The 24,316-nt window shown below is 42.9% G+C and overlaps 1 protein-coding gene across 1 annotated transcript in view; it reads left to right on the top strand.

Moving 5' to 3' along the window:
• Positions 1-24,316, top strand: part of MAMLD1 (mastermind like domain containing 1) — an 81,232-nt gene that overhangs the window by 34,799 nt on the left and 22,117 nt on the right. The window contains exon 2 of the mRNA XM_030449271.1: positions 13,133-14,890. Within this exon, the coding sequence (XP_030305131.1) occupies positions 13,133-14,890 (1,758 nt within the window). The remainder of the gene's footprint in view (positions 1-13,132; positions 14,891-24,316) is intronic.

Below are 24,316 nucleotides of genomic sequence, written 5' to 3'. Positions count from 1 at the left end.
TGTCATAACTAAGAGGCATCAACAGGTTTTTTTCATCCTAAACTAGGTACATGCAGTTTAAGTGTTCTGACCTTTCAAGAATGTGTTTGCTCAACTCCAGACATGGTGTCTGTATTGGCAAATGGAATAGTAATTTACTGGTAGTGTTTGAAAGTATGCAGTGAGTTTTCCTGGATTATCATTGCTTCTTAGTAAAGGCTGAGCCTTGAAACCCACAGTTTTCAGTCGAGGAGCCTGAAGGAGGATGAGGACCATACACCAGGATGTCAGCCTCACATGCTGGGTTGAGGGGAAACCTCTTCTCAATTAAAAATCAAGTCCAGGGCTTAGGAAAAACAGAGTATGTGCAGATATTGGTTTTTGCTTTTCTCCTTAACCCAGTGCTCCTGTTACATAATGTGAGCACTTCAAATGAGTAACTGTGATACTCTTGGTTGAACACGTGCTATGCTTCTAAGGGCACAGTAACTCTGACAAAAAAAAAACCCAAACCCCAAAACAGCTAAACAAATAAACAAACAAAACCCAACCAACCAACCAACCAAAAACCAGCTGTGTATTTGTATTGCAGACCTAGATCGTGGGACCTGGTGCTGCCTGGCCACTTCCTCCTGTGCATCATGGCCTTGCTCTGGTGTTGCTGCAGAGCCAAGAGACACCTTCCTTACCCTGATGCTGTGTCCTCACTTCTTACACCTCCCAGACATGGCCTGTGCAGAGTAAAGGAAGTGAATGAACACTGTTCCTTTGGAAAGTTCCATTATTTAAAGAATTTGACAGTGTTTGATAGCACATAGGAATGGGAGAGGAGGTTAAGTGTAAATGGGGAGACAAGGAGCCCATTTGTGAAGCATTTGCAAGGTTTTCTAAGGTTTTCAGCTTATCTTTTCACCCTGAAAGAGACAAGAGTCCAGGTTCACCAACAAACCTTAGCTAACGGTCTGAAAAATACAGTTCCTTTAAATAATTTTCCCCCATTACAGGATATATGGGATCCCATTAGTGCTTTCTCAGTAAAGCAAGACATCAGAGGCTGTTGTTTCCCCATGCAACTCCAGCTTGGTGTTGAAAACATTTCAGATTTGATGCTTCAGAAGTCAATCAACTGATGAATGCCGCCCTTCCTATAATGAGGTCTTTTCTCTCTTTGTGGTAAACCTGTAGTTTTGAAATGCCTCACACAGATGACTCTAAATACATTTCCTGTGCACTCAGACTTGACCCAGCTCCTACAGTTATGTGATGGAACTGGTGGTGCTACAACTGTTTTCAAAACTTCCTCTAAGAATGAAGGAGACAGCCTTCCAGGAGGCTTCCAGGAGCTAGTCCCACTACATCACCAGGAAGTTTCAAGCATTTTTCTTCCCCCTGCAGAACATCCTGCCTGGAGTTATACGAAGAGACCAGGACCACATAAAGTATTCCTGAACCGAGCAGCCTGCTGCATGTTGTGTGTTCAAAACTACCTCCTTTGTTATGACAGAAAACTGCAGTCTGGCTACAAAATCTGCAACAGGGATTGGTAACCCTCCAGGATGATACTTGGCACTCAAGAGCTAACACATGTTTTTGTTACATGAGCATGAGCCTAATAAAATGGCTCACTGATTTAAGATGCCTCCTTGTAAAAACGAGATGCAGTTGGATTTAGAAATTGTGATGATTTGGCAAGTTCAATTATTAACTTCTCTTGCAGGGTTAAGCTTTGACCTGAAATTTGCCATGAACCCGTGGGCACATCCTGCTAGGAAACAGCACACAGAAATCCTTCACTGTCCTCCTTGATTTATGGTACACAGAGCAAACTTGGAGAATAGGGTTGGATTTTCCCCCCAGGAAGTCATGGCAACCTCCATTGCCACTCCAGAGCAGAATGCTCTGATGTTTCTATGTTTTAATGCTGTGATATTGTTGCTCAAGACACTGCATCTAAGGAAACTTCGATAGGTCCTGGACTGGCCTTTTGTAGAGTTTTTTCTCTGTTTTTTGGGAGAAAAATGGAATGTAGTGAAGAGCCCAAGCTATGTTAGCTCTTGCAGCATCCTGTGTGATTGTTTGTGAACACAGCAGCTAAAGATAGAAGCGCACCACAGAGATGCTAAAAATACTGTCCAACTCTACTGTGGTTGTTTAGCATTTGGAGTGCTATAGTTGGCCTGACACAGACAAAGGGAAGATGCAGTTTTGCAATTTAAATATGCAAATGAAATCCTGATCTTGCAAATGTGCAATCATATGCTGGGATCTAAAAAGACTGCTTGAATTCCTGAAGTTTAGCGTTGGCAAGATTAAGAGTTTAATCAGTCAAATTCAGTGTCATCAGTTTGTGTGACTGAATGGCCATGTGGAGACTTTACTTCAAAAAACAACAAAAAAAAATCATGTTGTCTGATTAACATCAGGTTTTTACATTCCACGTGTTGATACTTGGAACCATGTTGTCTGATAAATCATCCCTTATTAACACAGTGGGTTGCAAGCACTTTCTTCTTTACATTTATATGCACGATTTAGTAAACAGTGTTTTAATATCAATGGGAACACATGCTATGCTTCATAGCTTTCAACTGTTTGACCTTTAAAGGCAGAACAAAGTCTTAGAAATTAGAGTTTACTTAAAACTGAGATGTGTAGAAAGCTTGAATGGTTGCACAATTCACTTCTGCAGCAAGAACTCCGTTTTCTCTAGCATTGTTTGCACAAGTCAGCATTTGTGTTGTCAGATTCCAGTGATGAATGTGATTAACATTGCTCATAGGACAGAGAGGAACTGGTATCTGTAGGAAGTTGAGAGGTTCTTGGGTTAAAAACTGAGTAACCTACGCATTGCACTTTCTGCTGAAGAGAATTTCTCCCATTGCTGTGTGTTTTTGATTCGCTCCTTTAGCTGATTATAATGAAAGGGCAGAGAGGGAAATCCCATCCCTGCTGAGGTCACTGTCCCAAAATTTTTCGTTGAGGCCAGGATTTCAATGGCTTTATACAGAATGAGTGTGTCAGGGGTGGGGTGATGGTCTGGGTTGGGGTTTTTAGGACCACAGTTTTGCAGAATTCCTTTAAAGGTCCCTGGCTCAGTAACAGGTACTGTTCAGATCAGATCATCTTGCTAGTCCAGGAGGAAGGAAGCCCACAAAGAAGATGTTGCCAGTGAACAGCGTTCCTATTCCAGTTAATGCACACTGAGAATGGTGGAGGTGTCATATAGGTAAAGATGAAAATGGTAAGATAAGGTGAAGTCATCAGAAAGAAATTAAATATTCACTACCAGACTCTTCTGCTTTACAAAACATCTTTTCTTCTGGCTGCACAGACTTCTCTCTCCACCCAGGTTCAGGGAGAGACTCACGAGATTCACTCTAAGTAAGGCTCATCTTTATGGTTCTGTATTAATCTGGATGCTGTTTATTGTCTCATTTATTGAAAGGCTGGAGAGCATCCAGGAGGCTTGCAAAGGCCCTGGATGATGGGTAAAGGAGAGACTGTTCAGGATGTTTCCTTTCCTTGTCTGTTTGTTCCATCATTCTTAGACTTGTGTTCCAGTTTCTGGAACCACTTACTTAGGAGAAACTTCTTGCTGCTCTTCTAAATGTTTTGTCCTCTCTCAAGCCCAGACAGGAGTTCTGGCTGCAGGAATTTATTGTTTTCCCACACAAAACCCCAGCAGAAGGCTCCTGAGCAGCCAGTCTTACCATGAAGGGGCAGCCACAGATGAGAGGTAGGAGCTGGTATTCTTTGAGGGAGTAAGTGTGAGTAGTTCAGCTGTTGAAACAAAAATGGCTTTTCTTCAGACTGAAATCCCATTGTTTCTTATTGTTCTGAGAATATGAGAGCTTTTTGGCCCCAGATTTGACCTAATTAAAGGCTCTGCCTCCAGGCTGTTAATTCCCAAACCGTACCTTTTGACAAAATGGAACCTCTAGTTTGATAAAACTGCAGCAGTAAATCTTAGGGGATTTTAAAAAATAATGCACTATGTAGCAGAGAAGAAGTGGCAGACTGGGTTCTATCTGGTTATCTAGTAAATGGCAAATCTACCTCATCATTTGGGTCATAGACAGCCTGTTTCTTATACTTAGCTACTGTCATCATTGCATAACTGTGCCATTGCTAGGGACTGGAAAAGAAGAGAGAAAAGTATCTTTCAAATCCCTGTAGACCCAAGCAGCAAAAATATCACTTTTTGCTCAGTGGAGAGTGTCTGCAATTCTCCAGCCTAGCTATTGCCATGAGAAATTAATGTAGTCTACAAAATTACTGCAAAGTGTTCCGTAGGACTTTGAAATTAATGGACTATAAAAAAAGATATAAAACAATACTGCTGGTATTAAAACTGAGGTGAGATGAGGTAATAGTGATGGAAAGGTGTTGAGTCTAAGATTGATCTTGATTTACAGCCAGATTCGAAAGAAATGCTCTTGTGCTATGGCTTAAAAACCAAGAGGCAGAGAACTTGTTCTGTCTTCAGCTGTCTAGTTAATAACACTTGTCATTAAAGGAAACGTGGAAGTTACAGCCAAACAAGATGCGTGATGTGATTGCTGTAAGTCTGCAGATGACTAATTAATACAGATACCTCCTGCTAGCAGTACCACACAGGAGTGAGCAGTAGTCCTGTTAATCCAGATTCATTTGTCAACAGCAATTTTTCCCCTGGAAAAATTCCCTTTTTAGAAGTGCAATAATACCGAAAGTAGATGAATTACTAAGGAAAGACAAGATGGGAAGGCTCTGAACATTTGTTAGGGCACAGCTCTGTTGGTGGCTTCTCAATGAGATTGGTGATTCTGTCTGACCTGAAAAGGAGCAAAACTTCCAGTTCAGGATTTTTTTATTTTTTTCTTTACAATGAATGTGATTTAGTCTCTTGCATGCAGCTGATGCCTGTGGGATGGCAAAATACATATATTCTTGGCCATGTTTTTTTTCCCTCCCTAGCAGAGATCCTAGTTTGATATCTTCACAAGGACATAAGTAATGTTGTCTGTAATTTTGCACAGGGATTCTCAGGAAAACCTTGTTCACAAGCTTGCTGCTGAGTAGCCTGTAAGATGTTTCAGTTTAAAGCAGGATATTGTTCACATATGTTTCCATCACTGTGAGCACAACAGCAATCACACAAATTAGTATGAGAAAATCATATTTGTAGTATTTCCTTCCCTTTAATTTTTGGTTAAGATTTAGAAGCCCAAGCTGATAACCTTCAGCTGTTAGTAGTCCAGGTTGAGTTTCCTGTTAGTTTCTGTGGTTTCAGCTTGTTGTAAGATCACATCTTTCTGGTTTTGTCTGGTCATGATGGTTTGGATTTTTGTGCTTGCCAGCCAAACGGTGTAATTCTGAGTATTGGCAGCCAGGATTCCTTCCTCTGCCATGAGGTGACTTGGGAAAAAGGCTCAGACTAAACAGAGTGCCATGTCAGCAGTCACCATTTCACATTTCCTCAACAGACAAACAAGAGACCTGTTGTGCTGCAGGGATGTCATCAGGAAGGGGAACTGATTGTGTAGCTCTGGTGTGAGGGAGCAAAAACCTCTTGTCCTGGGCTCTAGTGATGCACATGAAATGTCTGTCAGCCCGGATGCCTACAGGCATGAGAGCCACCACTCTGCTAGCTCCTGTGTTTTTGCACTCACAATAGGGAGCATTGCCACCTTTATTAAGGAAAAGCACACACTTTGTGTTCTTCTTTATCTTTTAACACAGCTTGAGGTTCCTGAGGTGCTGAGGGAATAACTGGAGAAGATCACAATAAGTGGTGACAGTAATGGGGCAAAGGATCACAGCATGAGCCCATCAAGTCAACTGATGTTTGTGCTGATGGAAGATCAAATTCTACAAATGTAGCAGCACTGTTTAGGAGGCATTTGACATGTGGGTAGCCTAGCTAGCAACTTCCAATCTGTGTTAATATGCTTGGTTTAAAGATGGTAGATTTCATGTTGCCACTGTGAATTACAAATTGGGAAAAACATAGTTCCAGGTAAAAATAATATACATAATTCAAGCTAGCTAATAATCAATGTCCTTTTGTGGTTAAAATGACTGCTTACATCCCCTATTCCTCTTCCTACACCCTCCCTCCCAGCTGCCTATTTCCATGAGCCTGATGAATAGAAGGAAATCCAGCCTGTGAATTTTCCCTATTCATAATCCTCTCTCCACTACCACACCTCAATACAAAAGGAGCTGCCACCTTTCCAGCCTGCAAATAAATACCCAACAGACCCCAGAGCAGGCTTTATGCAGGTGCTCCTCAGCTGAGGAGTGTTGCTGGTTTGAAGCATGGTGAAACGCATCTGTTGGTATCTTGGAACTCTGCTTTGGATTCACAATGTGATTTCTTTACTGGCAATGTGAAATGACAACTTTAGATGCATCCATGCTGAAATGGCTTGAAATCAAAAGGGTCAGACGGCCCCAAGGAAGTAGGAAAAATGTGATTTTAGCTTATGTCTAATCTTAGAATGGAGAAAGTGAATGGTAGTTTTAATTGCTTGAGCTTTCATGAGTTCTCCTTGTAACCTGAGATGTGGCTTTGATAAAGCATAGTTTATGTTCCTTGTCACAGACTGCTTTGGCAGATGTGTATGGTGAGTTTCTGTTACCAGACTCCAGCCAGCATGCACAAATGGAACCTTGCAGATGTGCTAAATGCATTTGAAGTTTCTGCTGGAGTTGAATGGGGCCCACAAGCAGTTGGGTTTTGTTGCTCAGGTACAAGCCAGCCCATTACTGCACATTGGGTTGCTCAAGGAGGGCTGTGGGTAGGTGCTGCCATTTAAAAGGTAATTTATAAGATACACTTTCCAGCCTTTAAACACACAGTCGAATTCACACCTCTTTTCCATGAACTGTCCTCAAAGATAAGGACATTGAAATCTACCTAGAGTGTGGATAAAGGAGCAATAGAGAGCACAAACCTCTCCAAATTGTGTATTTAAGGCAGAGGAGGAAAAATTGCTAAGTTTTCTTATTTTATGTGGAAAACTGCCAGTTTCATTTTCTCATTACATGACTGTTTTTGTCAGAACAGATAGAGGCATTTTGGGCTGATGGGCAGATAGCTCTCGCTGAAGCTTGTTGAAGCCACAGAGACTGAAGTCTCGATCGCTGAATGCTGCAAACACTTTGCCTCTGGCAAATACATACTTCCAGTTTTGGCAGAGTCTAGTGTTTGAAATTCAGAGTCATGGAGTGATAGGTTCTCTGGTCAGCTCAGTGGAGCAAGCTATAGACTCAGGCTTTATACTTTGAAGAAAAAAAACCCAAACCAGTTTGCAGTATACCTTGGAAAATACTGGGAAAAAGTCTTTGACTCATCTTGGGACGTTGCATTGCTCAGCCCTCCCACCAAAAATTAAAATTTGTTCTTCTGTTAAAATAATTCAGGTATGTCCTATCATAGGAGCCTGCTGATGACCTGGATTCCCCACGTTTCTGAGGCACCCATGTCTTGCTTTGAAAGCCTTTGTGCAAAGCTGGCACAACACCAGCAAATACTGGTATCTGTGGCTAGGCTGAAATGTTCCCCACCTCCTGTCTTCCTCTGCCATCATTTCTCTCTTTTCTGCAATCAAACAATCGGAAAAAACAACACTTGGGATTTCCCAGAAATTAGAAATCTCTCGAGATTCCCAGTGAAAGTTTATCTGACTCCCAGTGTGTAGATCCCAGTTGTACATCTGTAGATGTCATCTCCAGTAATGATGGGGCATGCTGGAGACAGGGGTTGGTAGACCAGACCCTACAAACACCAGTTCAAAATGTCAGGGTCTCATCAGGCTTGGTTCTTGCTCAAAGAGGCTGGGTGGGTGTGGGAATCCCTGCTGTAGGTTGGATCTTTCAGTGGCAGCAAATCGAGGGGGGGTGGTTGCAGATCAATAACCAACCCCCTGCAGCTGGTGTAAATCAAGGCTCTGACAGGCTGCAGAAGCCAGGAAGAGGCACAGAAATGCCTTGCCTGATGTTTTTCCTCTCTCTCATCTCTGCACTACATTGACCTAAATAAGAATCTCTGGTAAGATTTGGCTTTTTTCTGGTGAAAGATGGATTGTGGCAAGGCTGGAGGGTTGGGGGTCTCTAAGCAGCCCCTGGTGGCTGTTTCCTCCAGGACAGTGCATAGGGAAAGGAGCAAGGGACAGGGTGGAAAATGGAGAGGGACTGGTAGCAGGGCCATGGCTCCCATGGGTGGCAGCTGGGGACAGCTGATGCTTTACAGGAAGGAGGAAGACTAAGTGACAGCGAGGCAGGGAGCCAGTCCAGAGCCACCCAGTTGGTTATTAAAACCCAGCGGAACCACCAGTTGGTATTTAGTAATAATCTGATCTCTCTGCTTCAGTTTTTGCCACTTCCAGCCTTCCTTTCTCCCTTCATTGAGAAATAGCAAGTTACTCAAGGCCAGCACCACCTCCTGAGTTTGGAAAGTGCCTGACTCCCAAAGGCACCTTCAGAGAGCTCTGTCTAGGAGTGGTGCAGCTGAGGACGAGTTTCACTTGCTGAGTCCACCTTTTTCTTCCTCGCACAAGAGAAGCCTGCAGAGTGCCTTGCCCACACCGAGGGGATTGGGGCTGTGAGGAGATGCAGTGTGAGACAAATTAGATGTTTGTTAACTGCAGCAGTTGTAGCTGCCTTGGATGGAGCAAGGTAAACAGTTATTACTTACTCTTGTTAGACTGCCATGGCAAGCTGGCAGCACCACTCATCTGTAACTGGTGTCTTTCCCAGAAAGCCTGTTGGCTTGTAGAGTATTGGAGTGCTGGGATCATGGCACTCTCCTTTCTGGAAGCACACCTGAGACAGTGAAGACCTCATAATCAGATATTCCCCAAATCTGAGGGCCTGCCTTTGTTTCCCGGGCATTCCCAAACAGAAATTAGCCTGTGCATTTTAATGCATTTTAATTAATGGAATGAGCAAGGTCATGAGGGCCCATTTGTTGCTTTTCTGCTTCATCCTTGCTTGCACACACGTGCAAAGCTTTCCCTGTGCTTGGCCACGTGCAACCTCCAGTCAGCTTGTGGGTGTGCTTATATTTTTAAATATTTCTATTCACTTGTCAGGTATTCAGTTTTGAACAGAGCTTCCCCTCAGTTCAAGAAGGACAGGGAACTGCTTGAAAGAGTCCAGCACAGAGCCACAGAGATAATTAAGGGAGTGGAACCTTATGAGGAAAGGCTGAGGGAGCTGGGGCTCTTTAGCTTGGAGAAGAGGAGATTGAGATTAATGTTTATAAATATGTGAAGGGTGCTCAGGAGGATGGAGCCAGGCTGCTGTCAGTGATGTCCAATGGTAGGACAAGGGGTAATGGGTGCAAGCTGGAGCATAGGAGGTTCCATGTAAACATCAGGAAAAGGTTTTTCACTGAAATAGGCTGCTCAGGGAGGTTGTGGAGTCTCCTTCTTTGGAATCATTCAGAACCTGTCTGGACACGTTCCTGTGTGACCCACATCAGGTGATCCTGCTCTGGCAGGGGGGTTGGGCTTGATGATCTTTTGAGGTCCCTTCCAACCCCTAATGTTTTGTGATTCTGTGCCCAATATGCTGATCAGCAGAGAAAGGGCAAGAACTTATTTTTGGTGCCCTGATTTCTGTTGATATTACCAAAGAGCATAAGCCCTCTTGGAGAAGAGGAGAAAGCGTCGGAATAAGTCACCTCCTTCCTGGGGAATCCAGGGCCAAGAAAATGAAATGGGCAGCAGAAGTGTTTTTAGTGAGGGCAGAGTCTAGAACTAGAGTCTAGATAGGCTTTGAAGAGACAGTCCAGAGGCATCTGAGAGCAACTGATGAATGATCTGCAACAAGGAGCTGCTGGAATGAGAGAAGTCAGGATCTCCTGATCCTAAGTCATAGTGCCTTGCTGCTGATCTGTCACTGTTGTTAGCAAGTCTGAGGCAGCCAGCATCCCCCTGATGTGAAACTGCATTGCTGTCCCTTGGTCTGAGCTGCCACCATGGCACATTGGTGGGAAGCAGTCACTGGGTAATGGGAAGAAATGGAGCAACAACCACCTGGGCTCCAGTGGGGAACGCTGAAAGAAACCTCCCAGCTCACCTGTCCAGCCCAAGAGAGGATTTCTGTATGTAGCTGATACTTCATACTTCAGTGCCTGATGAAATACCATCATCTAATTTTATTTTTTTTTATGTGCTTGCAGCAGAGGGCTGATGATGCACAGGTGTCCCTTTCAATCAGAATTATTCTGTGATTTGTTCAGTTGCTTTAAGGCTGGTATCTTTCTTACTCAAATCTGGGGCTGTAGGCAAATCTGTCTTAAGCAGAAGCAATGCTCCTAAGTTGTGTCGAGTTATACCTGCCTGCCCTGAGGGAAATTGGTCTCTTGGATTTTATGGTCCTTGTGCAGATAGTCACCTGGGAAACAGGAATCTTGCTTTTCAAGAGAATATGACACCCAGCTAATTTTGTTGCCTCTCATACAGCCAGGCTTCTCACGAGGGCTAAGCAACAGCATCCTATTTAAAAACCCTGTCCTAGTTTTGGAATGCCCATGCCATCTGAAAGCTATGGCCTTATTTTATCTGTTTATATCTAGTAATAGTCCTGGAGAAACGGAGTTTTGTTTTCCCATCACATTTATTCCCCAGTGCAAGAGTTAAAAAAACCTATTTTTCAAAGTGTTTAGGAAGCCCAAATTTTTTCCCCAGTAACTCAGGGCATAGGAATGTCTTGTGGCAGAAGCAGCACTGGCAAGGACATGCATGCCAGCATGTCAGCTGGCCAAGTGTGGGAGATCCCCCAACACTTCCTGCCTGAAGGTTCCCAGGGTGCAGCTTGGGAACACAATGTGTTTATTTTGGATGTGTGAAGCCCCTGTAAAGATTCTCTGTGCATATCTGGGTTTAAATATGTGTAGTTACGTTCTACCGACATGTTTCAGCCTACACAGGGCAACATCTGTTGAAACATGCAACTCTGGCTTGGTTTTAGCAAGGAAAATGAAGGAAAACAATTTCATCCATCGCTAGACCAGCACTGGGGAGAAGATTTAGGATTTGTTCCATTTCCTAAAGCTAAGCAAATTTTGGCCTGATTAGCCCAGAGGAATTATCAAATCACTGCCTGGCTGTGATGGAAAGGTGAAAGAGTGACAATTTGAACCACACACAGCTCTGCTGGCCAGAGATGCTGTCAGGTAACCAGAGCATGGGGCTCTGAAAGGAGAGCTCCCCATTCAGTGCTGGTTCTCACTTGCCAGTGGTTTTTGCATTCACCCCATGTTAAAGCAATGCAACTGGAGATCCCAGGAGAGTAGCACTGAGTGCTCTGGTCAGGGGTAACTCTTGCAGGCTAGGGGGAAAACACCCATGTCAAAAAGTCTCTTTGCCACAGTGCCATTCAAAACTGCTGTGTCTGTGGATGGATGGGAGGAGAACTTCTCCTAAAACCTGATCAGCAGCTCTCCATAGTATGCAGACCTGCTTTTCCATGTGTCACCATCATCATGGACAACTAACTTGTATCCTCTTACTCCCCTCCTGTCTGTGTAAGCTGGGTACTGCTATGGCAATGTTTGATATTAATCCCAAACTCCATCTAGATCCTGAGCAGCTGTAGGCACAAATCTCTCTGCCCAGCAATTTAGGAATAAGTGATGAGAAAGCACTTGGGTGAGTCCAACTGGGTGAGCAACTGGGCAGCTCTCCTGTGTTCCCAGGTCAGAAAAATGCACATTTGTGGTTGAATTCCTGAAGAAAGGCTGAGTTTAGGGGTGGACTTTGACCTTCATGTGCATGTTGCAGATGGAGCTGTGCCCACCTCATGCCCCACAGCCTCCACACACCCTGCAGGGATCATCCTTGGCCAGTACCAAAGTTGCTGGCCATGCAGGGACTCAGCCAAAACTGTGATCTACTTAATAAGAAGTGTAAAATTTATAAATGAGTCATAACCACAACAGCCCTAGAATGGATCTGGTTATACCAGGGTTAGGTGGTGGGGCTTTTCTAGTTCTTAGAGCTGTTATATGAGCTGGTATTAGATGTGATTTTTTTTTTCATGGTACTGGATGGCTGGCAGAACTTGAAGTTTTAGGCCAGGGCTGGGAGAGGCTTTACTGTGAGCTGGCTGAGAGGGGCAGTGACTTTCTGTGGCTCTCCCATTGCTTATCAGACACTTTTCTAAATGCCAACTCCTTGTATTGATAAGCAAGGATGTAATGCTTATTTCCCTTAACTTGAAGCAGCAATGTTAATGTCTGATTAATCTTATGGCATACAGGAAATGCTTGTTAAAATTGATAGCCACAGATTATTGGATTTGGAAAAGATGCTGAATTAGTATTAGAAGCATTGTTTTCAGTTTCACTTTCTTTATAGGTATAATGCAGGTTTTTTTCCCCTCAGATTTGTGGATTTACAACTCTACCATTTATTACAGATCAAGATACTTACATAAGTGTATTTTGAAAACACCCCCCTTTTTATTAATTAGTTTCAATCCTCCAAAAAAGCAAAGCCCATGCTGTCTTAGACTTTAACAAATAAACAAAAATTAAGAGGTTTAGCTGCTATCTACTGCTTTCTGAAATCTAAAACATCTGTGATTAGGAAGCTTGAAAGTCTGTTTAGATAGGTCGTTGAGAAATTGGTTTGGTTTGTTTAAAAAGTATGCCAGTTATTTCAGAAGTTCTGCCTATAAAGAATGTAAAAGAATTTATTTGTCTCAGGTCTGAATTTAATTCAAGTCACTGGCAGAAGGTCACTGATTTCAGTCCAGGGTTGCTTTCAGATCTACCATTGTTTAGACCTAAAAAAATGTTACCATAAAAACGTTGGCATGTTTGTTATTCAGGGAGTATAATGTCTTAATTGAAATGGTACCAGAAACTATTAAAGAAACTTCTATTGCAGTTGAGATGACAGGCAGTATTTTGGGGCTTTAAGATCTGTTTTCAGGGCAGTATGTGAGATGTAGCCTTGGACTGACTATAACTCTTCGATTTCAGTGATGTTGCACCCACTTAAATCCTGATTGAATTTGTCTTAGATGATTGGTTTTTTAACTGTATGATTTAATTTTCTTTATCTCCAACGCCAATGAGTTACAGTGTGGAGCTTCAGAGCACATTAGAATAAGGTCAATAACAGATCCTTTCTTCTTCCTTTTTTTATTTTCCCAGTTACAAGGATCCATTAAAAGAAAACTGGAAGATGATAGCTCTCCTGCCTCGGGTGGTGTGCCTGATGTCATTTTTCCAACTGATAGTAAAAGACTTTGTCTTGATGATGTAAACCTTGCCATGGGCCAAGGTACCAATCCCAATGTGGCGTGTCCAGAAATGCAAAGTTCTGCCTTCTCCACCAGTCACAGTGCTTCTTCCCTGGGAGTCACAGGTCATCCAGTGCTCCTTGAAAACAATCACATGAATGGTGGTGGCATTGGTTCCCCCTTTTCAGTGCCACCCAACACAGAAATCAATCAGAAGGGGTCAATAGGAGGGCAAAACAATAGCATCATCCACTATGATGAGAAAGGAAACAGCTTGCAGTCTGTTGACCAAGAGCTGCAAGATCTATTGGAAGAGCTGACAAAAATGCCTGATCCTTCTCCCAACGACCTGGATCTGGAAAAAATTTTGTGCAGCAAGGCTGAAGAGCCACTTGGGCTGAGTCACTCTCAACCAAGCTTAAGTACCACTCCAAAGTCCTCCCCACAGAACTCCCACTTGGAGAACCACGTTGCTAACAAAGATTTTTCTCCGGGCTGCAATCCAGCCAGTGGAGGATCTCCACAAATGAGACCATCATCTGCTGGAGCTAACTTCCAAGTTCCTCCTTCAAACAAACCTGCTGCATCACCCATCTCTACAGCACCTCAGAGCAAGAACCAGCCAGCACCTATGCTGCCAGTACCCTTACCCAACATGCCTGGCTCCAACTGGCACGCTCAGCAGCTGAAGCAGCTGGCAGCCAGCAAGCAGGTATCTACTCCTAAGCAACAAGTACAGGCTCCCAGTTGGCCAACTATGTCTCCTCCTGGTCTCTCTCCGCCTTACAGGGCAGGATCATCCCCACACCATCAACCTTTTAGTCCTCAAAGTGTTATGGTGTCTGGCATGCCTGCTAATAATTTACCAGGAAACAACATTCAGAGTCCTCAAAACACTCTGCTCTCAAGCATGACTTCCAGCAGCACCCCATCCAATGGCCCCTCTCCTCCTTATGGGTCTGAGAAGCTTTCCAGTCCAGCTCTGAACCAGCAGCCCTTCAGCCCACAGAGCTCCATCCTGCCCACCCTGGCAGCAGCCAGCTTACCAGCCAACAACATTAAAAGTCCACAGAACAACTTGGTTGCCAGCATGTCCTCCACAAATACTGGACCTTCTCCACCATACAGGCCAGAAAAGCTATCAAGCCCAGCTCTGCATCAGCAGCCCTTCAGCCCTCAAGGTACATTAATCTCTAACATCACTCCCACCAGCAACCCCACAGGTATGCAGAGCTCTCTTTTTAAATCAATGACTACAAACCAGTCCAAAAACATGAACATAATTATGCAACAGCCATCCAGTAGCTTACAGCCAGGTCTGGTGAATGAGAACCCTGTTAACCAAGACCAGTTTTCTTTCAATAACACCAAACCACTGTCTCACTTTGCCTCAGAGTCAGCTACTCAGAAGATGTCCCCTCTGCCAGCGGGACAAGGGCAGCAGTCTCTCATTCACTATCTCCAGCAACAGCAGCAACAACAGCAGCAACAGCAACAGCAGCAACAACAGCAACAACAACAGCAGCAGCAGCAACAATCTCCAGCCACACCACAGTCCCAGCAGACAAACAACAGCCAGTTCCTCCAGCAACAGTTTCGGCAGCTGATGCAGCCCCATCGGATGCAGAGGCACATGCAGCCTGCCACGTTGCCATCTCAAAGCAGACAGGTGAGAACACAGCTTTTTGTCTTAGAGGGCTTGTGTGAGAAGGTTGAGTCATTTATTTTCTTATTTTTACTTTCCCTTGTGTTTCAAATGCTGCGGTGCTGAATTGTGGGGTGTGCACAGTGCATACAAGGACAAGGCAGTAGCAGCATCCTGGTGCTGTCAGAGTAACTTCATTTATTTCTTCAATTGAAACATGCTGTCATTCCACCATAGAGTATCTCTTCTAGACCAGTGGAGAACTTTATGCTACTAGGCAAAACATATTTCGTGCCACTAAAATAAATCATGTTCACGTGTATAGATGGTATTCTTATTTAGCTTGTATTGTGAACTGTATAGAGATGTGCCATAACATGTTTCCCATCATCTTGTAGTGGGAATAATTTTTTTTCTGAGTCCTGTTCAACAAATTCACCTTTGTGTTATGCTTTTGAGGCTGGGAAAGATCAGGTGGAAGGAGAAGTGAAGTTAAACTATGACTCCTTCACAGACAGCATGTCAAACAGTACAGCTCCCTAATAGCAAAAAGGCAGACTTGAAATACCTGTTACCAGCATTTGCCAGAAGCAATGCCCTGCTTTGGATGAGGGCCATTCCCCACCCTTTGTTGATCTTCAATACCAACCGAGCTGGTAAATGCAAAAATTCATCTGGCAGGAGTGAGGCACAGCCCCAATTTCTCTTCTAGCAACCCTCACCCTGAGACTGAAGGAGCAGTGCCAAGGAATACCCACTGCCACCCCTAATAAGAGAGATTTACTGGGAACGGGGACTTCAGAGCAAGGAAGGGCTTAGGCAGCACTCTGAGAGCAACCTGGGTGTGAGGAATAAAAACCTATCTTTGTTAGGAAGAATAACAGGAAACAGATTGAACCTCCCCACCAAAGCTAAGGACATTGTTAGGCTGAACCAGCACTTGGGAAGCAGAATCCCTCAAGCTCTGCACACAGGTGCTCCAGCAGCTCCTTGGGAAGGATGGAAACACTTCTCACCCAGCAAACCAGGGGCTGAGCTCTGAAGCTCTGCTTGGTCCCCTGGAGAGCATGATGCTGAGCTGGGGGACACACTCCAGAGCCTGGATTTCTGTACTCCTCTTTTTCTTAAAGAGGCAAATTCCTTGGGTGTAGGTGATTTGGTCTAACCTTGTCCTGTGATACCAATGAGAAATAAAGGGGTAGTTGCTAAATGTCAGCTTCTCAGTGTTAAATCAATGAGGTGCATTTCCACAGCGCCACTTTGCAATTGACTGTTTCCCAAGTGGTGCATGCTCAGAGCTCCCTTGCTTGGACACAGCAGTTTAAAACAGACAGCTTGGAGGTACTGGAGGCTGGAGAATTTGTTATCCAGCTATGGAACATGTAAGGATATGACATACATAGCTCACTTTAAAGGATTATCAATGTAAGACCCCTAATTCAACAAAGGTGTGAAGCAATTATCTTGCTTTAAGCAGTGGGGCCCAAATTAAACACAAAGTAGGGAGTCTTGCTGCTTGGGATCTAGGAACATGGATGGACATATGAAATGAAATAAGTTGCTGCAAAATAGTTGATGAACTATTTCATCAACTATATTTCATCAAAAAGTTGATGAAAATAAGTTGCTGCAGCTTCATGAGATGCTGCCCATCAGGTGTTTTATTCTGAAGGCAGAACACATTCATGCTGCTTTACCATATCTCAGATGATGGCAGGTAAGTTGTTAACTGCAGTAACACGATCACTTTTGATTGTATGTCCATAACCTTTGAGCACAGTTTGTTTGTTTTTTTTTTTTCTGGCTTCCCAGCTGGGTGTGTGGAATTGCCACATCCCTGTTGGATTCCTGAGGTTTCCTGTGTCCTAGTTTTCCCTGCTTTGCATTTTTGTCCTACACCTCTGTACCTCCTACATCGCTGATTACCCCCCAAAAAAAAAGAAATTAAGAGAGAAAAATTCCTGCAGTGGGAATCTCTAAATGGCTAAAATAGCCCCTCTTCCAGCAGTTTTCCTAGTGTTCTGCCTCTGCTGCATTTTAGCTGATTCTCACCATCAGAGTTATTATAATCTGGCAGATATCAGTAAAGATCAAGGACAGTTAAGACAATGATTACAGGTGATGAGCATTTCACATTTTCAGACTAGTTAGGTAAGCTTATGGTGCCTCCCTCATTTTACAAGTAAGACTTATTACAATAATTACACACCAGATGACAGTACTTCAGGTTTTACAGTCTGTTGAGCTGCCGAGGAGAGGTGGTGGATGTTCAGGAGTGGAACATTTTGTTAGGTTTTGATAACTTTATTGCAAATCTTATGGATGAAAATGGATCCTAAGTGCTGAATGAGAAGACAAATTGCATGGAAAAATATCTTTGGTTGGAAACCTTAAAATTCTGAGGTACTTGCTAAGTTTCTTTGAATGTCACATGTAGATCTGCAATAGATTTCTTATTTACACTGAGACATTACTGCTCAAATTTTGGTCCCAACCTGCTACATACCAAGTTTATTCTTTTATAGCAAAGTAGCTCCAGTGACTCTGGGTTTGATTTCCAGCAGTGTACCCAGAGCTGAATTGGAGCTTTGCAGAATCTTTTCCCCAGCTCTCTCCTGAGGCATTTGATGAATGGAACTTCCCAAGCACAGAGCAGTAGTTTTATTAAAAGGCAAAATGTTAAAGATTCAGGTGACAGGGGAGACAACTTCTGCATTGTCAAAAATTAGTGACCTTCTAGTGGAAAATTGCCTTTTTTAGCCTCATTCTCAGAAATTTGCTCCCAGAAAAATAGCAGCGTTCCCTGGAATGCTACTAAGTGTTTAAAAGTCATCCCCTTACTCTGTTGTGGGTTTGTAAATGTGACTTAAGTTTTATTAAAAAAGGCAGAGTACTCTTCTTTGAGCAAGAGGTGCAGCTTTGTGCAGAGGAAGAATGTGGATGGTGGCCAGTTGGAGGGAGAACAATAAACCATGAAATCTGATCCTTGTAGCAGGCAGAGGAACATGAGGAAGAGAGCAGCAGTGGGGACATGGACCCAGAGTGAGTTTTTCACTGTTTTTTTTTAACTAGTATTAAGGCAAAGACTCCACATTCCAGAAGCTGGGTTACTGGTGGCTCCTCACACTTCTGTACTTAGTGATCTATCTCTTAAGTGTAATCAGTCTGCATCCCGGATCCCTGCATTGCCTGGACAACTGGTAAATCTGATAAGGGCTAATCTTTTCCCATCTGAAGCACTGTGTCTTTACTGTCAGGCACTGATGGATGTAGTTTGAGGCAATGACACTGTGGGTACTGCAGAGTCTGGTCCTGACACATCTCTTGTGGATATGTGCAAGGTTTTGGTTCACTCGTGTAGGACTGATACCTGCTGAGTGAAATCATATTCAGAGGCTCACAAATGCACAATATAACCGTGGTAGTAAACGCCAGGGTCAAAGAGAGTCTCCCAAACTCTTGCACACTGTTTTGCTGGCTTAAGCTTCACCACTTCACCTTACTGGCTGTTTTGTGGGTGCACGAAAAGCTGCATTTGCCCAGGCAGGTTGAATAGTTGGGCATCTCCCTGATTTTCATGTCTAAATACAGTTTGTACTTGCAGATCTATTCTGGCATGTCAGATCTATTGGCCCCAGTTCTGCCTTCAGCAACTCTGGTACAACCCCCCCCCCCTTCCAGCAGAGCTCCCCTGATGTAGGAACAGACACTGAGCTCTGTGAACTGGGAGGAAGGGAGGGTTCCCCTGAAGGCAGGAAAATGAGCCCATGATCTTTGCAGTTGAAGTCAGTCTGGAATAAAAGAAGCCCTTTAGGTGGCCATTCCTTGTCCAAGCCCAAGTTTTTCTGAGTTGTTTTTTTTTTTTCCTAAGGGGAGGGAGGAGGGCAGTACTGCCCTCTGCTCTGCACCTAAAATATGGAAAATGCAAATTAAAAGGTTGTTCTGTTGGGAGGTGGGGGGGGGGGAAGGGATGGGATGATGGTGTAGCTAATAAATGGCCTTTGTTTAAGGGGGACACTGCATTTCTGAGCTCCACTTGTGCTGGAGGAACCAAATGTGCTATTCTTAGAGCTCTCCACATTCCTGCTGACATCCAGATAGTTGTATGCTGGATTGTCAGTGAAGGGTATATTTGTTTCAGCTCCATTGCCAAAAATGATGGTAGAGGAAAAATGATAGGAGAAGAGCCAGAGAGAAATAATATTATTTGCAGTAAAAATGGCTCTATTTTATTACGTGTGGAATGCATGTGAGATAGTGAGGAGCGTGCTGAAGGCTACAAAACCTTTGAAAAGGACTTGAGAATGTTTCTTTAACTGTGGTAAAAGCAGTAATACAGTATCTGAGTTGGCAGACTAAATTATAGGTTGCAGAGAAACCCCAAAATCCCATAGCTAGATTAAATATACTAGGAGGAGAAAAAAAAAAGAAAAAATCTTGGTTTTGAGCATCAGTTCTCTAAATACAGAAACAAAACTGAAGAAGACACACACTGTTACAAGCAGAGCTCAGATGACAAAGATTAAATAAATATAATGGAATATAAAATAGAGCTTTTATCAATACAGATAGAAATGTTCACACCACAGACTGATTCCTGGGTGTCCTGTGTTGTGTGAAGTTATTTCTGCCCATGAAGAGCTGCTCAGAACTGTCTCACCCAGCAGTTGTGATGTGCTGAATTTTCATGTTTAGAAGCTCTGATGCAGAGAGATTTAGAGTTTCAAAAAGCAGAGGATGCAGCCCACAGCATTTGAGTGTGTGCTGTCTTCTTGTAAGTACAGGGAGAAGCCACGTTTTAATTGGGATTTCCAAGGTGTCACAAGGAGTCTTCTTAACACATAAAACAACTACAGTATTATGTATTAATACGACCAAAAGTACTGGCCAGATTTCCTCTGCAGTTTCAGCACTACCCCATCTTCCTTTAAGTGTCAATCTTAACTTTAAAGCCACTTTGAATCAAGTTCTGCTGTTATTTCACCCTTTTTCTTTGTCTTCTTTTTTTCTTTTTCTTTTTTTTCTTCTTTGCCTTTTCCTTTTTCCCTTTTCCTTTTTCTTTTCCCTCTTTCTTGCTTTTCTCAGTTTCTTATTTTGTTTTCTTAATCTGGAAAAAGTTTTTAAAATATTACTCTTTTTTTTTTTCTTTTACTAATGCCGTGGAGAAGAAAAACAGATTTGATTTCAAAGGGCAATGGTAGAACAATACCAAAGCAAAGCCTTTGAGGGAGTAGAGAGCTTTTGAAGGCAAAGCAACAAGCCCTTCAGCTAATTAAGTGCCTTTGAATAGGGGAATAAAGGAAGCTGGTCATGAATCTGGATTACAGAGAGCAGTAAGGCTGAGCCTGGAGTTTGACCTCTCCACAGATGTAAAAACATCTTCTTGAATGGCCATTTCTGAATTTGTATTTATCCATGCACTTGCAACTGAGCTGTTTTTTTCTTTTTTAAAGTTGGAAAGTCTCCTTTCTTTCAGGAGAGTCTGAGAGGAGCTTGGCTGAATCTGTTGGGTTCCATCTTCCTCCTCCTCCCTGCCCTCTGAATAAATAATGTCAGATGGGTTTCTGAAAGTAAGGACTAAACTTGTAGAAGCAAATGGGGTATTTAGCCTCAACATGCCAACAGTAATACAGCATTTTCAGGAGGGCAGTAATCAAGAGAAAAAACTTAGTTCAGAGCTGATCATCTTAGCCAGCACTCTTTTGCAGTGTTTTTTTAAATCATGTGTGTTGATTACAGGTATTTCAAAGCATTTCCCTGTTCTGGTGAAGCCCTTGTAGCCATGCCTTAACCTTCCCAGTTCTTTGGCCTGTATTTTAAAATGTTTACAGGCATTAATATTTCTAGAAGCTCTGCTTAATGCACTCATCATTCCTTCCAGTTCAGCTCTCTGTTGTGCTGAAAGCACTTTTGGCCACCACGGAGCAGATCATTAGGGGAAGCAATCTGCAGAGGAGAAGCTTCTAAATGGATCAAATCCTTCTGAACACCACGTGAGGAGCATCCTCCTCTGCCCTTACCATCACCCTCCTTTTGCATCCAGAATTAATGTGGACACCACCTCAAAGCTGCAGCATTTTCCTCAATCCAGCCAGGTCTTTCCCTTGGTTATGACCTGTTTAATAATAGGGAAGATGTTCTGCCAGGAGTTTAGCACTTAGGATACAGGCAGTTCTATGGGAATCTCATGCTGGGTAAATTAGAATTCACTATGGAAAAAAAAGGAAAAATAAAAAAAAAAAAAGAAAAAATAGAGAGAGAGACTCAGAAGGTTCTACAAACACCACTGGGGAGGGCTGAGAGGTGTTCAGAAAATTCTTTCTCCTTGTAACCTGCAGGACCATGATGTGTGTGTGGGCTGGTGTGGATTGCCTGGGGTATTGGTGGAGAAAAACAAGAGGAAGCAGTACTTGTGGACCATGAACATGTAGATGGAAATGTGACCTAGCCTGAAGAAATTTAGGACAGGGTGCTGAATTTCAGCCTGACAGGCTGCCTTTAATGAGTTTTCCCAGTGCCCTGGTCCCAGGCTGCAGGTCAGGGCTGTGTGTGAACCTTGCACTGGGGTTCTGCACTGACTCAGAAAACCACCCTTTGCCTTTGTGGTCTTGAGCTTTAAGCAACAGGCAATTGTTTCCTTCTGCTCTGCAGTGCAGGGGGAGAGAGAACCTCTTCTCTCCGAGGTGTAGGGGAAATGGTGGTGCCAAGCTAACAAGTGTCTGGTTCATTTGATATGAAACTATACTCTGACACCCATTTGGACCAAAACCACTGTGAGCCTGCCAGCCCAGGAGGGCAGTTTCTCTCATTTTCCAGGCAGCTTGGTAGCTGCAATCACAAGTTTTCCTGGGCTAATCATTAGCTGATCCAGGCCCCACCTGCAGATTTTCTTGCTTTATTCTTTCAATTCACCAATTTTGCATTCTTTATTAAAAAAAAATATATATATTTATATATATATATCCATATGCAGAAGTGCATAAATGATAAGCAGTTGAGCAAAAGGTATTGAACATGTATGTTTGTCTCAACTGTGCTCTTAGATGCAATGAAATTATAAACATAGCTGGAATCTATGGAGTGACTTTCTCACCATTTGGCTTCATAATGAACACCATGACTTCCTCCTGTGTATCATTCTTAAAAATAACAACAGCAGCAGTGCTCAGTGATGGGTAAGGCACCCAACTTGCATCCTCACTTAGAAGTCAGTGAACCCATAATCCTCATATTGAGAAGGTGTCTTCCTGGCATGGCATGCTGGTGAGGAAATGGGGTCCCTGATCCTGTTGTACAATCAGCTTGGTTCATCTGTGCTGGAAATTCCCATTAATATCAGAACATCTTAATTCCATTTCCCCCTCCAATTCTAGAAGATAGGTTTGTGCCTTGTCTGCATTTTCCATATCTTTCTTAATAAATGTCAGTTTGAGGAGCTTGGTTTGAACTAAAAGCATCCTGGATTTCTGAAAACGTGCTCACTTCCCTGAAGTCATGCCCCTCTTACTACCTCAAACTGGATGCCTGAATCAATAATTAATTTTAATACTTTTTTTGCAGTGGTACCTTGAGAGCCTGGTTTGGACCCTTGATTTTTGGGGCTGTTTCTACCTAGCAGTCTAAAATCCCATCCCTTTCCGCAAGACAGAGATGTTTACAGAACCAAAGTCTGATTTAGCAATTAGAATAAAAAGCAAACAAATAAAGAAGAGAGTCCCTGAGATGCTGTTAAATCGTGTGCCTGGCGCCGGGCTCAGTTTGGGGGGGGGAAGTGACTGGAGGAGCCCCCTTGGTCCTCCTGCCCCTTCTGCCGTGAACGCTGCACAGAAAATCAGAGTACAAACATGTTTTGTTACAGATGCAATACCTAGAAATAACTTTCCTGGTAAAAATGAACTCGGTCTCTCTCTCTCTTTTTATTTTTTTTTTAATTTTTTTTTTCCCCTTTTCTTTTTCTCTGGGCATTTTGGAGAAATTTCAGCGTGTGGGTGGGGGGAAACAAAGCCGTGGCTGTAAACAGGAACTGATATTGTCTCTGCAGCTGAATGGGGAGAGAAACTGAAGTGGCCTCAGTGGTTCTTTCGTACATCTGCGAGTCTGGAAACACTGGGATGATTCAGGGTTTGCTGATTAATACAGGAGCAAGCAAAATGGTGTGAATTAACAGCCATTACAGAGCTGGGCTGGATGGCAAATATCCCCCTAGAACAAATGATGTTTCACCGAGATTGCTTGGAGGAAGAGGTAATGGGTCTTAAATACAAATTAGAAGCAGTCCCATCAAAGCTGTTAGCATTAAGGTTTGAAAGCCAAACACTATTATGAGCTGTCTTCAAAACCTGTACATTTAGGAAGCATTTCAGGCTGCCGGGTTATCTCTGTAATATTTCTGTCTTGAGCACTTTGGACTATTTCAAGCAGCTGACACTAATAATTGATAGAAATCCACAACCAGAATGTAGCAGCTCTTCTTAGGGCTTTGAAGGCTAATTAGTCTATTACATCTATGTTTAAAAGTTAAATTTTTTGTAGCCTCTTTAAAGGCAAATATTACAATTACCAGAATTATCAGTACATAAATATTAAAAGCACTGCTGTTAACAAAAAGTGCTCCCGTATTACAATTAAATCCTTTGCATACAGGAATGTTAAAAGAAGATGTTTGGAAGCAGATTAGTTCAGCATAAGTAATATTCTCTGTATAACCAGCAAAATTATTTAATATGTCTTGAAAAAAAAATAATCACACCACCTTAGATCAGTGTCAGGCAGATGCAGATGTAAATGTAGGTTATGGCCAAGCTGTGCTGAGCTATTTTTCCCTATAACAGAATTGATAAGAGACCTGCAATGAGGGTAAGCCCTATAATGGAGACAAAATAGTATGATATCCCAGTCTCAGACATCACATTAACAGCTTGATCTTGTAAAGATTCAAACACACACACCTAAATTTACGCAGTGGGAGGTCATTCCAGGATGACTACAGGATTATTTCTGAGAGCAGAATGAATCGTGTGTGCATACAGCCTCTGTGTGCTCAAAGGTGGGGGAAAAGGATGCAGCAAAGGGAATAAAAAGAGAGTTGGAACTTTAAGTGCACCTTAGCTCAAGTTTACATTTGAATTATTTTTCGCTTTTCTGTTTTGTTTTTGTTTGTTCCTTTTTTTTTCCTTTTTTTCTTGCATTCAGTATTAACATTTTATAAACGTGCCAGACTTTGAGTAAGTTTATATTCCAATCAGTTCAGCAGTTATTTGCAATTCTCTGGGGTTTGTTTTTTTTTTTTGCAGTCATGAATTGCAGCAGGGAAATTTACCCCTTGCAGGAAGGAAAACTGCCCTCTCCTCTTGGGCACAGCAGGAGAAAAGCAAAGGAGGAGAAGAGGAAAAGGGAAAAAAAGGAAAAAAAGAAAAAAAAATGTAACAAAGACATTTTTTCCTCTCTTTT

This window comes from Calypte anna, chromosome 4 (genome assembly GCF_003957555.1).
Source record: "Calypte anna isolate BGI_N300 chromosome 4, bCalAnn1_v1.p, whole genome shotgun sequence".
Lineage (NCBI taxonomy): Eukaryota > Metazoa > Chordata > Aves > Apodiformes > Trochilidae > Calypte > Calypte anna.
The sequence above is the reverse complement of the archived record's forward strand: the minus strand, read 5'-3'. Positions and strand labels throughout refer to the sequence as shown.